Source organism: Coregonus clupeaformis, chromosome 29, assembly GCF_020615455.1.
Source record: "Coregonus clupeaformis isolate EN_2021a chromosome 29, ASM2061545v1, whole genome shotgun sequence".
NCBI classification, from domain to species: domain Eukaryota; kingdom Metazoa; phylum Chordata; class Actinopteri; order Salmoniformes; family Salmonidae; genus Coregonus; species Coregonus clupeaformis.
The window spans coordinates 14056997-14078566 of NC_059220.1; the positions used below are offsets into that span (position 1 = coordinate 14056997).

The 21570-nt window shown below is 44.8% G+C and overlaps 1 protein-coding gene across 1 annotated transcript in view; it reads right to left on the reverse strand.

The window, feature by feature from the left end:
* The window catches only part of LOC121544748 (ral GTPase-activating protein subunit alpha-1-like), a 117895-nt gene that overhangs the window by 32121 nt on the left and 64204 nt on the right, over window positions 1-21570 (reverse strand). The window contains exons 35-40 of the mRNA XM_045209109.1: window positions 21079-21539; window positions 11926-11997; window positions 11686-11809; window positions 9321-9476; window positions 4051-4209; window positions 3265-3392 (exon numbers count right to left, since the gene is read on the reverse strand). Of these exons, the coding sequence (XP_045065044.1) occupies window positions 3265-3392; window positions 4051-4209; window positions 9321-9476; window positions 11686-11809; window positions 11926-11997; window positions 21079-21539 (1100 nt within the window). The remainder of the gene's footprint in view (window positions 1-3264; window positions 3393-4050; window positions 4210-9320; window positions 9477-11685; window positions 11810-11925; window positions 11998-21078; window positions 21540-21570) is intronic.

Consider the following 21570-nt stretch of genomic DNA (forward strand, 5'->3'; position numbering starts at 1 on the left):
AAACAGAGAGTACACAGTGGCAGAATACCTGACCAAGGTGACTGACCCAAACTTATGGAAAGCTTTGACTATGTACAGACTCAATGAGCATACCCTTGCTATTGAGAAAGGCCACCATAGGCAGACCTGGCTCTCAAGAGAAGACAGGCTATGTGCACACTGCCCACAAAATGAGGTGGAAACTGAGCTACACTTCCTAACATCCTGCCAAATGTATGACCATATTAGAGACACATATTTCCCTCAGATTACACAGATCCACAAATAATTCAAAAACAAACCCAATTTTGATAAACTTCCTTGTCTACTGGGTGAAATACCAGTGTGCCATCACAGCAGCAAGATTTGTGACCTGTTGCCACAAGAAAAGGGCAACCAGTGAAGAACAAACACCATTGTAAACAACCCATATTTATGTTTATTTATTTTCCCATTTGTACTTTAACTATTTGCACATTCTTACAACACTGTATATATACATAATATGACATTTGAAATGTCTTTATTATAACTTCTGAGTGTAATGTTTACTGTTAATTTATATTGTTTATTTCACTTTTGTTTACTATCTACTTCACTTGCTTTGGCAATGTTAACATATGTTTCCCATGCCAGTAAAGCCCTTAAATTGAATTGAAATTGAATTGAGAGAGAGAGGTACAGGGTGGACAAAGAGAGAGAGACAGGTTGGACAGAGAGATAGAGGTACAGGGGTGGTGGCAGGCAGGCAGGCAGGCAGGTAGTTAGGTAGGTAGGCAGGCAGGCAGGCAGGCAGGCAGGCAGGCAGGCAGGCAGGCAGGTAGTTAGGCAGGCAGGCAGGCAGGCACACAGGCGAGAAGGCAGGAGGGCAGGCAGGCAGACTCTGGAGGAGAGAAAGACCCTAGTGTTCTTCTACTTTGTGATCAGGATCACTTAGCTGCTCCGGGGTTCGGCCCTGCTGCGCTCCAGGGCGATTGTGAGGGAACTAACCTACATCACTCCCTCTCCACACGCTCCAGTTTGCTGCTGTAACTGTTGACTGACTCCAGCAGTTTGACCTGATTTCACAGTTCTCTCTAGGCAAGAACTACCTGGAATAAGTCCACTCACAGGTGATTTTGACATCATAAAAAAATAAATAACATGCTCACATGCCCCCATCACATCCATTGATTTTTAGCTAGCAGTGGCTAAAGTTAACTGAAGTTTGTAATGGCTGTTTAAAGAAAACTGAACCATGGATTACAGTTTCTCCTGGCCCATAGACTATATTCAGGGTGAGGAACCATCTAACATCAAGTTGTAAATTAGTGAACTTCTCCTTTAACATGCATGGACCCATGCATGCACACACTGGCTTAAAACCTTGCTATGAATCATTCCTTAAAGAGGCTTCAATTAGCTGCCAGCTGGAAGACTAGACAAGACTTCTCTATCTCTGAAGTAAAAGAAAAGAAAGAAACAAAAGGAGAGGGGGATGGAGACGGAGAGGCAGATAGAGAGAGATGGAGTCTGGAAAGACATCCGTCGATAATGACAGATTACTGTAATTCTGGCTGTCAGGCCCATCGACCGGTGCAACTCACGCCAATCAATAGCTCAGTCCAGTATCGAACCCCGCTCTGCTCCGCGCACACACATACACATGAGATTGGACATGGCAGATGAGAATCGGTTTTCACCCCCCTATTTTTTGCTTTTTTTTCAAGCAGTATTATATATATTTTTGAAAACAGGGGTTAGAGGGTAGATAGAGTATTTAGAGGGTAGATATAGTATTTAGAGGGTAGATAGAGTATTTAGAGGGTAGATAGAGTATTTAGAGGGTAGATAGAGTATTTAGAGGGTAGATAGAGTATTTAGAGGGTAGATAGAGTATTTAGAGGGTAGATAGAGTATTTAGAGGTGGGGATTTGGAGCATGTGAGCTTGAGTGGTCACCAGAGTCTCACTTTCCAGGAAGATATAAAATAATAATGACTGAAATGGAGAGAAAAGTATAGGTGAAATTACAAATCATTAGCTAGAAGCAAACTGGACTGGAGGGAAAAGTGGTGCTTTTGTACAGATTTGATTTGATTTCTACATAGCATAGAAACTGATGGATGGTTTTCTACTGACTTCAGGCATAAAATACTGAAGCATTAACATTCATATTAACATTATGTTCACTTTGTAACTTTGTAACTTTGTAACATCGTTACAAACTGCATTATTATCATTGTGTCTCCTGAGTGGCGCAGTGGTCTAAGGCACTGCATCGCAGTGCTAACTGTGTCACTAGAGATCCTGGTTCGAATCCAGGCTCTGTCGCAGCCGGCCGCGACCGGGAGACTCATGGGCGGCGCACAATTGGCCCAGCGTCGTCCAGGGTAGGGGAGGGAATGGCCGGCAGGGATGTAGCTCAGTTGATAGAGCATGGCGTTTGCAACGCCAGGGTTGTGGGTTCGATTCCCACAGGGGGCCAGTATAAAAAATATATATATATATATATATATGTAAGTCGCTCTGGATAAGAGCGTCTGCTAAATGACTAAAATGTAAATGTAAATGTATTGGACAATACTGAAACAATTTGGCAAAAATAAAGATACTTAATGATTTTACTATTCAAAATGATTAACATTAGTGCTAGACAGAGTTCAAAAGCCATGCTATTGGCGATGGTGTGAGTCACCCAAGTGAGGCGAGAGATTAATCGCTACTGAAGCAAATCGCTCTGAATCACTGTTAGGAGACGATTGGCAATGATCACCGTGAGACTCCTGCGGTCTGCTGGAGAAAAATGCTGTCACCACTTTGCACCGAGCAGAATGTGATGCTCTACATGTTGAGAAAATGAGTGCGGGAGGGGATGAGACATCGATAATTATCGAGCGAGAGGGACGCTGTTCTACCATTACGCCTTGTGAGCCTGCAGTGCAGTGAGGAGTTGGTCTGTGTGGCAATCTATCGCACTCCTCAAAACAGTCAGGAGGACAGGAGCAAGTCAACACGACAGGAGCTAAAGCCTGATTCATCCTACATGCCTTCGCCTGTCTCCACAGCAGGGTGATACACACACTCACTCTTTCATACACTTCTACTGATCTCCCTTGCTAGTGCAAAATAACAAGCCCAACAACACGTTAACGTGACAGCCATGGCCATAAGTGAGGAGAGGCATAACAGATCACAGTTACCAAGTGTGTTGTGGTTTTATCTTCCCCCCTACAGGCAGGGTGCTGGGCAGGGCTGTGGTTTATAGAGTACTGCCAGGCCATGGCAGGGAGATGGAGAAGGATACAAGTTCTGGTAGAGGGGGATGAGGGATTTAAGAGCCCTGCTGGCATTGAGGGCCGTGGCCCGGACCATGGTGGGAAGGATCTTCTCATCCACTATGGCTCCATCGAACAGGGGCCCGAAAAACGGGACCTAGAAGGAGAGAGGAGGAGGATAGAGAGAGAAAACAACTCTGTAAGTTACTATTGATTAAATAAAGCCAGAACAATAAGAAACTTTATACAAGTATAACAGTGACAAGTGGTTTTCGTCTATCAGATCCCAGTGAACGCAATGTTCAATGCAATGTTTGTTAATTTTATAAAATAACAAAAACACTATCGTTTCAGTGCCATAATTGACTTTCATAAAAGCCAGACCTCTTTTCTGTCCTTATCTGACCATCTTTCAACATTTCCCCAGACTCTGAAGGGACAGACCCATCTTCTAGCCATATCCATACCACAATTGAATTCTAAGAATCCTGTTGATCCGATTAGTCCGGACATAACTGAGCAGGAAGCAGGAGTGCCGCGAGACATTTGTTTTGATTTTGTTTATATATAAAAATATAACACTGCAGCAGGTATAGCTGTGATATTGTCAATTGTAATTTTTCAAAAAACACAGAAATTTGTATTTTTAGCTTTTAATAAACTCACAAAAATATCCCGAGGGGTTGGAAGCCAGGGTCAGCCACGGTGCGGTGCCCCTGGTGCAGTTTGTGCCTTGCTCAAGGGCACAACGGCAGGAAATGGAATCTAGGATACCTTAATGTCAACGTATGATTAAAACCGATGGGTGAACCCACCTCTGGCTTCTTGAGGATCTGGATGCTGTACATGTGGTTCTTCATGGGGTAGATGATGATGAGGACGTCTCCGAACTCCGTAGGGATGATGCCTCTCCTGTAGTCCCGCGAGTGCTCCGACCACACGATGTGCACCTCGTCATTCCCAAGATGCCTTAGCTAGAGGGACAGAGGTGCGGGAGGAGAGGAGGTGGGAGGGGAGAAGAGGAAAGAGCAAGAGAGCAAGAGGGTGAGTGTACCTGTCCAGTAGTAAATGTTGACTTTTTTTATTGTGTTTAAAAATTCTAGTTAATGTAATTAATTCACATGGCAGAGGATGATTGAACATAGTCACACATTAAAGTAACTGCCCAGTGTTTCCAGATTTCTATGAAATATGACCTATAATTACTAACAATATGAGTGTAATAATGTAAAACATTTGGAACGGAAAACGAAGTATGTTAAAAAGCAGCTTTTCTGTGTTGGAATGGTGTTGGCATACGCAAACAACAGAATTGTGTGGGCGTGGTCATTGAAAGTATGCAAGTAGACCAGTGATTGGCCAGCTCATCACCCCCTACACTTCAGGGAGATGCATGTTCTATGAGGAAATAGCAAACATTTCTGAAACGGTCTATTTGAGATACAAGTTTTTGACTAGTTTTTTCTCCAATTTATGCTTTGGCCACAAATACACTACATGACCAAAAGTATGTGGACAGCTGCTCGTCGAACACATTCCAAAATCATGGGCATTAATATGGAGTTGGTCCCCCCTTTGCTGCTATAACAGCCTCCACTCTTCTGGGAAGGCTTTCCACTATGTGTTGGAACATTGCTGCGGGGACTTGCTTCCATTCAGCCACAAGAGCATTAGTGAGGTCGGGCACTGATATTGAGCGATTAGGCCTGGCTCGCAGTCGGCATTCCAATTCATCCCAAAGGTGTTCGATGGGGTTGAGGTCAGGGCTCTGTGCAGGCCAGTCAAGTTATTCCACACCGATCTCGACAAACCATTTCTGTATGGACCTCGCTTTGTGCATGGGGCCACTTCGTGGCTGAGCAGTTATTGCTCCTAGACGTTTCCACTTCAAAATAACAGCACTTACAGTTGACCGGGGCAGCTCTAGCAGGTCAGAAATTTGACGAACTGACTTCTTGGAAAGGTGGCATCCTATGACAGTGCCACGTTGAAAGTCACTGAGCTCTTCAGTAAGGCCATTCTACTGCCAATGTTTGTCTATGGAGATTGCATGGCTGTGTGCTCGATTTTATACACCTGTCAGCAACGGGTGTGGCTGAAATAGCTGAATCCACTCATTTGAAGGGGTGTCCACATACTTTTGTATATATAGTGTATGATTATAGGACGAGTCAACAACTTTATTTGGATATGAGTAACAGAATATAAACTTTTAAAAGTGAGATTTTCACTGGACAGTTACTTTAAGTGAGAGCCTTGAGATTGGTGTCCCTGATGCAAATTCACTGTCAAAACTCAGGCTGTCTTGGGCGGATTCTCATTCTCTCAGGGCCTGTATTTTTTTAAAAAGTATCCGAGAAGGAGTGCTGATCTAGGATCCTCCCGTCCATATAATCTTTGTCATTGTGATCTAAAAAGCAAAACTGATCCTATATCAGCACTACTTCTCTGAGACTCAATGTGAATACACTGTCCAGGGCTCATCCATTCATCCAGGGCTATCTAACACTGTCACAGTGTCCTGTGTGGGGCATGTAGCGCGAGTTGGCTGTCTAGGACTCCTCCATCCAGGGCCATTCAGCACAGTGTCATTAACCTTGAAGAGTGACATGCGAGAGGAGCCGCCACCGCCACACGCTGCCTCAGACCACAGCACCCATCAATCTATCTTCCACAGCAAACTCCATCTTCTCAAACTCACTCCATCTTTCTATTGTTCTCTCCATCTTCACTCAATCACTCCGAGGGCCACAGAGAGCCAGGCTGTCACAGGCAGTCCCACAGAGGCCACATCACACTGTCCTGGCCTGGGTTGTGTTCATTCGGTACAAAACTGAAAAAAAAACGTACTGAAACAGGAGGGACTACCTGGACTGGATTTACTTTTCCTGTTGTGTGCCCTAATGAACATGACCCTTGCCTGTATAGCACCTCGTTCTCATCCTCCGCTCTCAACCAATAGGAAACTCTCATTCTTTCCTCGCAGCCAATCACAAATTCGAATCCTCATCCATTGCCGAGCAGATAGCTGCTAGCTGCTGCTTGAGCCATCTTTCCTTTAACATTTCACATCAGCAGCCCTCATTCATAAATCCTTGGCCCATAAGACCCAGAGGGTGTGGACGTATTCACAGCCTTCAACCTTCAGTGCGCCTGTCACTGTCCGTTACTAGGTGGGCTGAGGGGAGATGGGGAAAACAACAAACAAATAAATATGCAGGGTGTGTATGTGTGTGTGAGAGTGACTCTGTGTGTGCACGTGCTTCCTTGTGTGTGTATGTGTGTGTGTGTGTGTGTGTGTGAGTGTGTGTCCGTGTGCCTGCTGGCTGCTCTCGCTGGCTGAGCTGACACGCTTTAGTGTCTGGTTAACATGGTTTAGTGTCTATCTGCAGATCGCTCTGATGGATAGAGCTCCTCCAGCCTCTCCAAATCCAATCAGTTGCTGAGGAGTCATGGTAGAACTTTAACCAGGGGGACAGCCACAGCCAGATCTAATTTGGCTACATTATGGCCATGTGCAGCGCGGACCGCTGAGTGAAGGGGGAGCGGGAGCAACGCTCCAGGCCTCTCACTACGACAGACAGGGTGATGCGTCCCAAATGGCACCCTATTCCCTATATAGTGCACTACTGAGCTCTGGTCAAAGGTAGTGCACTATATAGGGAATAGGGTGCGATTTGGGGAGGCCACCAACACCCGCACGCACAAACATGGCTTTGCTGCCATACATACACAACTAAATTGTAGCAATGAATTATGAGCGGTGAGCGCAGATGCAGAACATGAAGACAGAAAGGCATTTCGGGGGTCTGGAGGGATGAATGAGAGATTTCAGACATGAGATGGGAGGCGGTTATGTGAAATACAGTGGTTAGAATTATTATTTATCTTACAGTCATATCTTAGAGGTCATCTGATGGATTGGATGCATGTTAGTTCACATTATCAGCAGTGTGAGTGAGTGAGTAACCACAAGCAAGCTATCAGTGGCGTTTCAGCTCTTGTTATTAAACCCCTCAAATCAGACTGCGATAAAATCAAATCAAACTTAATTTGTCACATGCGCCGAATACAACAGGTGTAGACCTTACCGTGAAATGCTTACTTACAAGCCCTTAACCAACAATGCAGTTCAAGAAAGAGTTAAGAAAATATTTACCAAATAAACGAAAGTAAAAAATAATAAAAATGTAACACAATAAAATAACAATACCGAGGCTATATAAAAGGCTCAATGTGTGGGGGTCCAGGTTAGTCAAGGTAAGTATTAGCCGTGTAAAAACAAATGGGGGGGGTCAATGTAAATAGTCCAGGTGGTCATTTGATTAATTGTTCAGCAGTCTTATGGCTTAGGGGTAGAAAGACACCTCCTCTCTCTAGCCCTCTCACCCAAGCGACTTACAGTTGGTGCATTCATCTTAGGATAGCTAGGTGGGACCATCGATATCCTGGGTGAGACAACCACATATCACAATCCCGTCCTCTACTACTCTAATGTTACAACGAAATGACTACTGCAGCTATCGGCCGACTAAGAAGCTGTGTGTGTATTATTGGCCATCACACAACCGGCCACCTCAATATTCCCCTCCTGTCTGTCTGCATTCATTAATGAGTATGTTATTAGTATTAGCAGCACCTTAGCATCTGGTCATGGCTGTGTATGTGTGTATCGCCCCTGTTGAAGATGTATGCCAGGGGAAGTGAGGGGACAGCTCTAATGATACTTCATTGTTCATCCTGCATCACCGTGGCGATCTATGGCTACAGGCCCCCTGTATCACGGGCCACCCCGGCCTCACAGCCAAACTCATTACAGCTAATGCCCTCTGTTCTCTTATTACATTTCTGCCTGCTTAAAAATAATACCAAGACAGATGGACATTTGTAGAAGAGGAGAAAAACAAGGGAGAGAGGTGATGTCTATTTTAGGTTAAGAGTGACAGAGAGAGGTAGGGGGAAAGAGAGAGATGCTAGCATGTTCCAAAGGGAAAGAGAGAGAGATGCTAACATGTTCCAAAGGGAAAGAGAGAGAGATGCTAACATGTTCCAAAGGGAAAGAGAGAGGGGGCAGAATGAGGTGAGATAAATAAAGAAGAGATAGAAGGAGAAAGGGCTTCATGAGAGAGAGGGATAAAGGGAACCATTCAAGGTGAGAATATATTTTCTCCCACATTGCCCCTGTAGATGGAGGGAGATGGAAGCTCCTCTCGTCTTCTGTAGCAACCCATTGCCCCTGTAGCTGGGGGGAGATGGAAGCTCCTCTCATCTTCTGTAGCAACCCATTGCCCCTGTAGCTGGGGGGAGATGGAAGCTCCTCTCATCTTCTGTAGCAACCCATTGCCCCTGTAGCTGGGGGGAGATGGAAGCTCCTCTCGTCTTCTGTAGCAACCCATTGCCCCTGTAGCTGGGGGGAGATGGAAGCTCCTCTCGTCTTCTGTAGCAACCCATTGTCCCTGTAGCTGGGGGGAGATGGAAGCTCCTCTCGTCTTCTGTAGCAACCCATTGCCCCTGTAGCTGGGGGGAGATGGAAGCTCCTCTCATCTTCTGTAGCAACCCATTGCCCCTGTAGCTGGGGGGAGATGGAAGCTCCTCTCGTCTCCTGTAGCAACCCATTGCCCCTGTAGCTGGAGGGAGATGGAAGCTCCTCTCGTCTACATTAGCAAAACATGGCATGTTTCTCTGTGGGGCTCAAGTCCACACAAAAACAGCTCTCTGCAGGTAGAAATGTGACCCACCTGAGAGAGCTGGACATAATGGTTTAGTAGTGGACTGAACAGAAAGGTCAGAGTGTATTTTTGTTCCGCATTGTATGAGTTGAGGGGTACAGAGAATCACTACAGAGTGGTGTGTATGTGTGAGAGAGAGAGAGCAGACATTGGGTCTCTCTCTCCAGGGGAGCAGTGGTCATCTAAAAAGGCAACACAGAATAACCTACCCCCTGCTGACTGGATGAAAGGGAGTGAGAGGGACACAGACATACATGGTGTGTGTATCTCAATAAAAGAGCATAACAGGGTTGCAGTCAAGACATTACTTTTTTCACACAGACACCAACTGCCGTTCCTAGAACACCACAACATACCTTTTTGGTGAGTGAGTCGTCTGAGTCGGGGGGCATCCGTGTGGAGACGTGGTACATGACCTCGACGGTGGAGGTGGCGAAGTAAGGCGTGGTCAGACCAGTGCTCTTGTTCCTCTGAAGACCTCCCATGAAGCCACAGTGACTGGTCAAGTTCACCTGGAATATAGGAAAATGGATCATCAAACTTACATAAGATACACCAATTCAAGGAGTGGGCCAACAAAGTGTTTTCAGTGTTCTAAATCAGGCACAGAAAAAATAAACTCCCTTTTTAAGGACCCTGTCTTTCAAAGATAATTCGTAAAAATCAAAATAACTTCACAGATCTTCATTGTAAAGGGTTTAAACACTGTTTCCCATGCTTGTTCAATGAACCATAAACAATTAATGAACATGCACCTGTGGAACGGTCGTTAAGACACTAACAGCTTACAGACGGAAGGCAATTAAGGTAACAGTTATGAAAACGTAGGCCTTTCTACTGACTGAAAAACACCAAAAGAAAGATGCCCAGGGTCCCTGCTCATCTGCGTGAACGTGCCTTAGGCATGCTGCAAGGAGGCATGAGGACTGCCAGGGCAATAAATTGCAATGTCCGTACTGTGAGACGCCTAAGACAGCGCTACAGGGAGACAGGACGGACAGCTGATCGTCCTCGCAGTGGCAGACCACGTGTAACAACACCTGCACAGGATCGGTACATCCGAACATCACACCTGCAGGACAGGTACAGGATGGCAACAACAACTGCCCGAGTTACACCAGGAATGCACAATCCCGCCATCAGTGCTCAGACTGTCCTCAATAGGCTGAGAGAGGCTGGACTGAGGGCTTGTAGGCCTGTTGTAAGGCAGGTCCTCACCAGACCTCACCGGCAACAACGCCGCCTATGGGCACAAACCCACCATCGCTGGACCAGACAGGACTGGCAAAAAGTGCTCCTCACTGACGAGTCACAGTTTTGTCTCACCAGGGGTGATGGTCGGATTCGCGTTTATCGCTGAAGGAATGAGCGTTACACCAAGGCCTGTACTCTGGAGCGGGATCGATTTGGAGGTGGAGGGTCCGTCATGGTCTGGGGTGGTGTGTCACAGCATCATCGGACTGAGCTTGTTGTCATTGCAGGCAATCTCAACGCTGTGCGTTACATGCGGTACCCTTCCTGCAGGCTCATCCTGACATGACCTCCAGCATGACAATGCCACCAGCCATACTGCTTGTTCTGTGAGTGATTTCCTGCAAGACAGGAATGTCAGTGTTCTGCCATGGCCAGCGAAGAGCCCGGATCTCAATCCCATTCAGCACGTCTGGGACCTGTTAGATCGGAGGGTGACAGCTAGGGCCATTCCCCCCAGAAATGTCCGGGAACTTGCAGGTGCATTGGTGGAAGAGTGGGGTAACATCTCACAGCAAGAACTGGCAAATCTGGTGCAGTCCATGAGGAGGAGATGCACTGCAGTACTTAATGCAGCTGGTAGCCACACCAGATACTGACTGTTACTGTTACCCCCCCCCCCTTTGTTCAGGGACACATTATTCAATTTCTGTTAGTCACATGTTGTGGAACTTGTTCAATTTATGTCTCAGTTGTTGAATCTTGTTATGTTCATACAAATATTTACACATGTTAAGTTTGCTGAAAATAAACGCAGTTGACAGTGAGAGGACGTTTCATTTTTTGCTGAGTTTATAACTCAATACTAATATAACTCAACAATAACTCACTAATGAATACTTGACTAAATAAACCAGGTAACCACATAAGGCTTATCAGTAAGAGTATGTGTTGTGTATATACACTGAGTATACAAAACATTAAGAACACCTGCTCTTTCCATGACATAGACTGACCAGGTGAATCCAGGTGAAAGCTATGATCCCTTATTGATGTCACCTGTTAAATCCACTTCAAATCAGTGTAGATGAAGGGGAGGAGACAGATTAAAGAAGGATTTTTAAGCCTTGAGACAATTGAGAAATGAGGGTGAATGGGCAAGACAAAAGATTTAAGTGCCTTTGAACGGGGTATGGTAGTAGGTGACGGGCGCACCGGTTTGTGTCAAGACCTGCAATGCTGCTGGGTTTTTCACACTCAACAGTTTCCTGTGTGTATCAAGAATGGTCCACCACCCAAAGGACATCCAGCCAACTTGACACAACTGTGGGAAGCATTGGAGTCAATATGGGCCAGCATCCCTGTGGAATGCTTTCGACACCTTGTAGAGTCCATGACCCGACGAATTGAGACTGTTCTGAGGGCAAAAGGGGGGTGCAACTTAATATTAGGAAGGTGTTCCTAATGTTTTGTACACTCAGTGTACAGAGATGCTGAAAGTTGTATTGGAGAGAGAGGAGTCCGTCTTACCTCCCAGCCCAGCCCAGAGACAAAGTCCTCGTAAGCCTGACTCCCCCTGGTGTTACACAGGATAGAGTGCTTGTCCTCCTGCCCTTCCGCCACGTAAAACACAGCTATTTTGTGTGTCTCTCGACTAGAGGAAAAGATGGGGAATGAGAGAAAAGATAAGGAACAAGATGAGAAATATAAGGACACATTTTTGTTGTTCTATAAGTAAAACAGTCTGAGGAATAAGAACCACTAACATACCACTGCCTGGAGTCGAGGTTCTTCAGCTCTCTAAGCAGCTTCTCGTTCTTCTTCAGGAGATGGAAGTTGCTCCTATAACAGAAAACAACAACAAGTGTATAAGCCACTGGCATAAAGAATTGTGACATAGATTCTACATAGCCTACAGATTCTATTTACAACACAGTGATGTCTTGGAAAATATTCTAAAGTATTCGGAAGCTTGACTGCAACAAGACACTGAGAATGGACAATAAAGTATAAATTGTATTATATTCACAACAACAACAACATTACCCAGGCCTGTCCTCACTCCCTGGCAGTGATCAGGTGATTAGGTCTATACTGCACAGATATTCACTAAGTAGCCCGCAGACTTCTCCCTCCGCCTGCCGCAGACTACCTCTCCATCATTAGCAGGCCCACATGCCTAATTGGCCACCTCTTTGTTTTTGTCACAGCATTTCCTGGAACATTAGACCAATCGAGTCAAACCACAGCCAAACAAGATGGCATGCAGTGGTGGCAGGAACTCTGGGAAATAAATACAAAATCATCACTCACAGGATTTAGCTAAAAACACGAATACACTGCAACTTTATAGCAAGCGATGGACAGATAGAGATGCAATCATAATATCCTGAGAAATAAATAAGCTTATATGTTAGTTACCGCCCCGGTGTAACGACATGAAAGATCTGAACCTTTAAAACGTTGCCTTATTTTCCCCAATCTGGAGTTTGAACATTAGCCGCTTAGGCCTCGTCAAGTTCGAACAGAGGGGACGACGACGACTCATGTAAAAGCCACGACTACTTTAAAAAAAAAAATGTGTTTCATGGTGTTTTTCCTCCTCCCTCTCACCATTTGAGTATGGCCCTCTTTATTAGCTTGTTACAATGTAACGGTCTTAATTTTCTCCATTGAAAGAGCCATTTCAAAAGGCAGCAAGCGGGAACAGCATTAAAGGCCAATATTACTCAGTGCACACACGCTCGCCCACGGACACCGAGCGAATTGCAATGCCTTAGTCTCTGACAAATAATACATGCGGTATGAATGTCAGAAGAAGGAGAGCGAGCAAGAGAGAACGAGAGAAAGAGAAATAAAGAGAAAAAGAAAGAGCGAAGCAGGACAATGGCTCATTAAAGGCTATCCTCCTGACTCCTTTCTGCTCCCTCAGTAATGGAGGAAAATGTACTTACTACGACTGTGATATGTGGTTGTGTCACCTAGCTATCTTAAGATGAAAGCACTAATGGTTAGTCGCTCTGGATAAGAGCATCTGCTAAATGACTAAAATGTAAAATGCAGTCCCTCCAGGGTTTCACTGGGATTCTTTTTTGATTTTCTTTTTTATATATACATTTGTCCACAAAAAATGCTTGATTTTGCTGTGGCAATTCTGACATTTTGCATGGCAATATGCGATGATTCTGTCCAATTTGTCGCAAAAATGCGCTGATGAGGCAAGACATTTCTTGACCTATGGCTTGATTTAACCATATTATGCGGTATAATGTGCAGTGATTGGTTGAAATGGCAAGCCCTCATTTTGTACTGCTGTGATGGGTCAGTTTTATGCGATAATATTGCGATGATTTGACAGTTTTATGTGGAAATGTTGCGGTGACTGGTCAAATTTGCAAGCCCTGCGATCACAGAATTCGGAATCCTGGAGGGACTGAAAATGTCAACTGTACCAACGCTACAGCGGCAGGGCTTTGAAAAGTCTCTCTGTGTTTGTGTTTGTGTCCTTTTATTCTTTCTTTGCATGATGTGAGTAGGCGAATATACTGAACAAAAATATACAATGCAACATGCAACAATTTCAAATATTTTACTGAGTTACAGTTCATATAAGAAAATCTGTCAATTGAAATTAATTCATTAGACCCTAGTCTATGGATTTCACATGACTGGGAATACAGATAACTTTTTTAAAAGGTAGGGGTGAGCTGAAGTTGCTGGATATTGGCGGGAACTGGAACACGCTGTCGTACACGTCGATCCAGAGCATCCCAAACATGCTCAATGGGTGACATGTCTGGAGAATATGCAGGCAATGGAAGAACAGGGACATTTTCAGCTTACAGGAATTGTGTACAGATCCTTGCGACACGGGAAAGTGCATTATCATGCTGAAACATGAGGTGATGGCGGCAGATGAATGGCAACACAATGGGCCTCAGGAGCTCGTCACGGTATCTCTGTGCATTCAAATTGCCATCGATAAAATGCAATTGTGTTCGATGTCGTAGCTTATGCCTGCCCATACCATAACCCACCACCACCATGAGGCACTCTGTTCACAACGTTGACATCAGCAAACCACTCGCCCACACAACGCCATACACGTGGTCTGAGGTTGTGAGGCCGGTTGGACGTACTGCCAAATTCTCTAAAGCGACGTTTAAGGCAGTTATACATTTTAAAAACATTACAATACATTCATAGCAGATTTCACAACATATTAAGTGTGTGCCCTCAGGCCTCTACTCAACTACCACATATCTATAACACAAAATCCATGTGTACATGTGTGTATAGTGCGTATGTTATCATGTGTTTGCATGCAAGTGTCTATGTTTGTGTTGCTTCACAGTCCCCGCTGTTCCATAAGGTGTATTTGTATCTGTTTTTTAAATCTAATTTTACTGCTTGAGTTACTTGATGTGGAATAGAGTTCCATGTAGTCATGGCTCTATGTAGTACTGTGCGCCTCCCATAGTCTGTTCTTGACTTGGGGACTGTGAAGAGACCTCTGGTGGCATATCTTCTGGGGTATGCATAGGTGTCCGAGCTGTGTGCCAGTAGTTCGAACAGACAGCTCAGTGCATTCAACATGTCAATACCTCTCACAAATATCCACAGGGATTTAACAGTTTTTACAGTCATTTTCTTAATGGGTGCATGCTTATTAGTAACTGGGATAAGCAATTTCATAAATGTGTCAAGTGCAGCGTCTGGTTGCTCGTCATTACACACCACAGACCAACAAATATTATTCACATCAACAACATAGGAATCACTACAAAATGTATTGTATGACCTCTTATACACAATATTAGGCCCAGCCTTTGGAACTTTGGTTTTCCTAGATATGGCTACTATATTGTGATCACTACATCCAATGGATTTGGATACTGCTTTCAAACAAATTTCTGCAGCATTAGTAAAGATATGATCAATACATCTTGATGATTTAATTTCTGTACTGTTTGTGACTACCCTGGTAGGTTGATTGATAACCTGAACCAGGTTACAGGCACCAGTTACAGTTTGAAGCTTTCTCTTGAGTGGGCAGCCTGAAGAAAGCCAGTCAATATTTAAATCACCCAGAAAGTATACCTCGCTATTGATATCACATATACACTGCTCAAAAAAATTAAGGGAACACTAAAATAACACATCCTAGATCTGAATGAATGAAATAATCTTATTAAATACTTTTTTCTTTACATAGTTGAATGTGCTGACAACAAAATCACACAAAAATTATCAATGGAAATCAAATTTATCAACCCATGGAGGTCTGGATTTGGAGTCACCCTCAAAATTAAAGTGGAAAACCACACTACAGGCTGATCCAACTTTGATGTAATGTCCTTAAAACAAGTCAAAATGAGGCTCAGTAGTGTGTGTGGCCTCCACGTGCCTGTATGACCTCCCTATAACGCCTGGGCATGCTCCTGATGAGGTGGCGGATGATCTCCTGAGGGATCTCCTCCCAGACCTGGACTAAAGCATCCGCCAACTCCTGGACAGTCTGTGGTGCAACGTGGCGTTGGTGGATGGAGCGAGACATGATGTCCCAGATGTGCTCAATTGGATTCAGGTCTGGGGAACGGGCGGGCCAGTCCATAGCATCAATGCCTTCATCTTGCAGGAACTGCTGACACACTCCAGCCACATGAGGTCTAGCATTGTCTTGCATTAGGAGGAACCCAGGGCCAACCGCACCAGCATATAGTCTCACAAGGGGTCTGAGGATCTCATCTCGGTACCTAATGGCAGTCAGGCTACCTCTGGCAAGCACATGGAGGGCTGTGCGGCCCCCCAAAGAAATGCCACCCCACACCATGACTGACCCACCGCCAAACCGGTCATGCTGGAGGATGTTGCAGGCAGCAGAACGTTCTCCACGGCGTCTCCAGACTCTGTCACGTCTGTCACATGTGCTCAGTGTGAACCTGCTTTCATCTGTGAAGAGCACAGGGCACCAGTGGCGAATTTGCCAATCTTGTTGTTCTCTGGCAAATGCCAAACGTCCTGCACGGTGTTGGGCTGTAAGCACAACCCCCACCTGTGGACGTCGGGCACTCATACCACCCTCATGGAGTCTGTTTCTGACCATTTGAGCAGACACATGCACATTTGTGGCCTGCTGAAGGTCATTTTGCAGGGCTCTGACAGTGCTCCTCCTGCTCCTCCTTGCACAAAGGCGGAGGTAGCAGTCCTGCTGCTGGGTTGTTGCCCTCCTACGGCCTCCTCCACGTCTCCTGATGTACTGGCCTGTCTCCTGGTAGCGCCTCCATGCTCTGGACACTACGCTGACAGACACAGCAAACCTTCTTGCCACAGCTCGCATTGATGTGCCATCCTGGATGAGCTGCACTACCTGAGCCACTTGTGTGGGTTGTAGACTCCGTCTCATGCTACCACTAGAGTGAAAGCACCGCCAGCATTCAAAAGTGACCAAAACATCAGCCAGGAAGCATAGGAACTGAGAAGTGGTCTGTGGTCACCACCTGCAAAGCCAGTCCTTTATTGGGGGTGTCTTGCTAATTGCCTATAATTTCCACCTGTTGTCTATTTCATTTGCACAACAGCATGTGACATTTATTGTCAATCAGTGTTGCTTCCTAAGTGGACAGATTGATTTCACAGAAGTGTGATTGACTTGGAGTTACATTGTGTTGTTTAAGTGTTCCCTTTATTTTTTTGAGCAGTGTATTATCAAGCATTTCACATGTTATCCAGATAGTGACTGTTAGCACTTGGTGGTCTATAGCAGCTTCCCACCAGAATGGGCTTTAGGTGAGGCAGGTGAACCTGTAGCCATATTACTTCAACAGTATTTAACATGAGATCCTCTCTAAGCTTTACAGGAATGTGGTTCTGAATGTAGACCACAACACCGCCCCAATTGGCATTTCTGTCTTTTCTGTAAATGTTATAACCTCATATTGCTACCACAGTATCATCAAAGGTATTATCTAAGTGAGTTTCAGAGATTGTCACAATATGAATGTCATCTGTTACTAGCAATTTATTGATTTAATGAACCTTGTTTCTTAAGCTACATATGTTAACATGGGCTATTTTTAACACTTTTCTGGGATGCTTGATTCTTTTTCTTGCTTTACTGGGAAGCTAAGCAGAGGTAGACATACTCGGGCTATTTTTAGTAGTGCTGGGTGAGCTGCACACAGTGGACTTCCTACTAGGGCACAACACCTCAGTGCTAACAGTATTACTCTGGTTCATAGGCATATGAGTACTGTATACAATAGCTGTAGGATGTGATACGCAGTTTCCATTTAGCCCAATTAATTCTCATCATTAAAGTTCCAGCCTCCATCTCTAGTAATACAATTAGATAATACTTCAAAGACATCAATGAAAAAAGCCACCAGAAATAGCTGCTTCAGGAAATGGATTTACGCAAAGTAATATAAGTGAAGTGTGGTGATAATGAGGTGGATGAGATGACCATATGAGTGAGTGAGTGAGTGAGTGAGTGAATGAGTGAGTGAGTGAGTGAGAGAGAAAGAAAGAAATAGAGAGAGAAAGAGATGCGGACGGACTAGCTACTCTAAGCTGATTATACTAAATCTCACTGACGGGCTGAGAGACAAACAAGGCTGGCGGTAGCAGTGACACATGGTGCATCCCCCCCACCATTTGAATATAGCACAGCACCAAGAACAAGCTGAAGTTAAATCATCACATACCCATTTTCTACAAGAGTCTACTGGATCTCTTCAAATGTGCCAGTTCTGTGAACAATAGGCTACCTGCAGAATTAGCTATTTTTCCATAAAAACCGTAGACTATGATTTTGGTCATGTTCAGTAGGGCACACCGTAACAAAGCGTTTCCAAACTGAAAATGGGCTTTTCATATTGAACAAGTTTGGTTAATACGTTGCCTTCAGAAAGTATTCAAACCCCTCTACTTTTTCCACATTTTGTTGTGTTACAGCCTGAATTTAAAATTGATTAAATTGAGATTTGTGTCACTGGCAGATACACAATACCCCATAATGTCAAAGTGGAATTATGTTTTTACTCACTCTGTGTGCAATAATAGTGTTTAACATGATATCACACACACACAATTATCTGTTAGGTCCCTCAGTCGAGCAGTGAATTTCAAACACAGATTCAACCACAAAGACCAGGGAGGTTTTCCAATGCCTCGCAAAAAGGGCTACCTATTTGCAGATAGATAACATTTTTAAAAAGCAGACATTGAATATCACGTTTAGCATATTAAAGTTATTAATTACACTTTGAATGGTGTATTAATACACCCAGTGACTACAAAGTTACAGTCCATTCGGAAAGTATTCAGACCCCTTGACTTTTTCCACATTTTCTAAGTTACAGCCTTATACTAAAATTGATTAAATCGTTTTTTTCCCCCTCATCAATCTACACACAATATGAGATAATACCCCATAATGAAAAAGCAAAAACTGGTTTTTAGAAATGTTTTCTGAAATATCACATTTACATAAGTACTCAGACCCTTTACTCAGTACTTTGTTCAAGCACCTTTGGCAGCGATTACAGCCTCGAGTCTTCTTGGGTATGACGCTACAAGCTTGGCACGCCTGTATTTGGGGAGTTTCTCCCATTCTTCTCTGCAGATCCTCTCAAGCTCTGTCAGGTTGGATGGGGAGCGTCGCTGTACAGCTATTTTCAGGTCTATCCAGAGATGTTCGATCGGGTTCAAGTCCGGGCTCTGGCTGGGCCACTCAAGGACATTCAGAGACTTGTCCTGAAGCCACTCCTGCGTTGTCTTGGCTGTGTGCTTAGGGTCGTTGTCCTGCTGGAAGGTGAACCTTCGCCCCAGTCTGAGGTCCTGAGCGCTCTGGAGCAGGTTTTCATCAAGGATCTCTCTGTACTTTGCTCCATTCATCTTTCCCTCGATCCTGACTAGTCTCCCAGTCCCTGCCGCTGAAAAACATCCCGACAGTATGACGCTGCCTCCACCATGCTTCACCGTAGGGATGGTGCCAGGTTTCCTCCAGACGTGACGCTTGGCATTCAGGCCACAGAGTTCAATCTTGGTTTCATCAGAACAGAGAATCTTGTTTCTCATGGTCTGAGAGTCCTTTAGGTGCCTTTTGGCAAACTCCAAGCGGGCTGTCATGTGCCTTTTACTGAGGAGTGGCTTCTGTCTGGCCTTTCTACCATAAAGAGTGCTGCAGAGATGGTTGTCCTTATGGAAGGTTCTCCCATCTCCACAGAGGAACTCTGGAGCTCTGTCAGAGTGACCATCGGGTTCTTGGTCACCTCCCTGACCAAGGCCCTTCTCCCCCGATTGCTCAGTTTGGCCGGGCGGCCAGCCATAGGAAGAGTCTTGATGGTTCCAAACTTCTTCCATTTAAGAATGATGGAGATCACTGTGTTCTTAGGGACCTTCAATGCTGCAGAAATGTTTTGGTACCCTTCCCCAGATCTGTGCCTCCACACAATCCTGTCTCGGAGCTCCACAGACAATTCCTTTGACCCCATGGCATGGTTTTTGCTCTGACATGCACTGTCAACTGTGGGACCTTATATAGACAGGTGTGTTCCTTTCCAAATCATGTCCAATCAATTGAATTTACCACAGGTGGACTCCAATCAAGTTGTAGAAACATCTCAAGGATGATCAATGGAAACAGGACGCACCTGAGCTCAATTTCAAGTCTCATAGCAAAGGGTCTGAATACTTTTTTTAATCTGTTTTTTATTTTTAATACATTTGCATAAATTTCTAAAAACCTGTTTTCGCTTTGTCATTATGGGGTATTGTGTGTAGATTGACGAGAAGATGTAATCCATTTTAGAATAAGGCTGTAATGTAACAACATTTGGAAAAAGGGAAGGGGTCTGAATCCTTTCCGAATGCACTGTATACAGGCGTCCTTCCTAACTTAGATGCCGGAGAGGAAGGAAACCGCTCAGGGATTTCACCATGAGGCAATGGTGACTTTAAAACAGTTACAGAGTTTAATGGCTGTGATAGGAGAAAACTGAGGATGGATCAACAACATTGTAGTTACTCCACAACACTAACCTAAATGACAGAGTGAAAAGAAGGAAGCCTGTACAGAAGAAAAATATTCCAAAACATGCATCCTGGCACTAAAGTAAAACTGCAAAAAATAAATTAAATGTATGTCCTGAATACAAAGTGTTATGTTTGTGGCAAATCCAATACAACACATCACTGAGCACCACTCTTCATATTTTCAAGCACGGTGGTGGCTGCATCATGTTATGGATCTGCTCGTCATCGGCAAGGACTAAGGAGTTTTTTTTTGGATAAAAATAAACATAATAGAGCTAAGCACGGGCAAAATCCTGGAGGAAACCCTGGTTCAGTCTGCTTTCCAACAGACACTGGGAGACAAAATCACCTTTCAGCAGGACAATAACCTAAAACACAAGGCCAAATATACACTGGAGTTTCTTACCAAGACGACATTGAATGTTCCTGAGCGGCCCAGTTACAGTTTTGAATTAAATCGGCTTGAAAATCTATGGCAATGATTGACAACCAACTTGACAGACCTTGAAGAATTCTGAAAACAATAAATGGGCAAATGTTGCACAATCCAGGTGTGGAAAGCTCTTAGACTTACCAAGAAAGACTCACAGCTGTAATCACTGCCAAAGTTGATTCTAACATGTATTGACTCAGTGGTGTAAAATGTCCTAACATTTCTAAAAACATGTTTTCACTTTGTCATTATGAGGCATTGTGTTTAGATGGGTGAAAAACAATCTATTTAATCAATTTTGAATTCAGGCTGTAACACAACAACATATGGAATAAGTCAAGGGGTATGTATACTTTCTGAAGGCACTGTACTTCCCAGTTTCAAAATGTTTTCTCCTGTTTTGTGCCCCACTGAACAGGACCCTGGTTTGTGGTGTGGCGTGTCTCTCTCACCTCTTCTCCCAGGAGTTCAAGCCCAGGATGTTGAGTAGCAGCCTGCAGTAGTAGAAGGCTGACTGGGGCCTCTGAGGCCCCGGCTCCCCCTGCTCCACGGCCCTCATGTTCAGCCCATTCCCCCTGTGCACCGCAAAGTCCCTCTCCTCTGCACACTGCTTCAGGATGGCGTTGATCACGTCGTTCTCCTGCTTCTCTGACACGCAGACAGGCGGTGGGGCGTGGATGTTAAGGGGGGCTCCGGCCCGCTGAAGGCACTCGGGGCTGGAGTAACCCAGGTACTGCAGCATCTCATCTAGAACATCTTCTTCTTCTCGCAGGGAGTCCCAGTACGGGACCGCCTCGCGACACACACGCTTAGCTTGCGGGGCCATGAGCGCCAACACACCTTCCTCTTCCTCCTCTTCTTCCTCTCCTTCCTCCTCCACAGCCTCCCCCTCCTCCTCCTCTCCAAGCACCTCCTCCTCTCCCAGCACCACCACCACCACCACC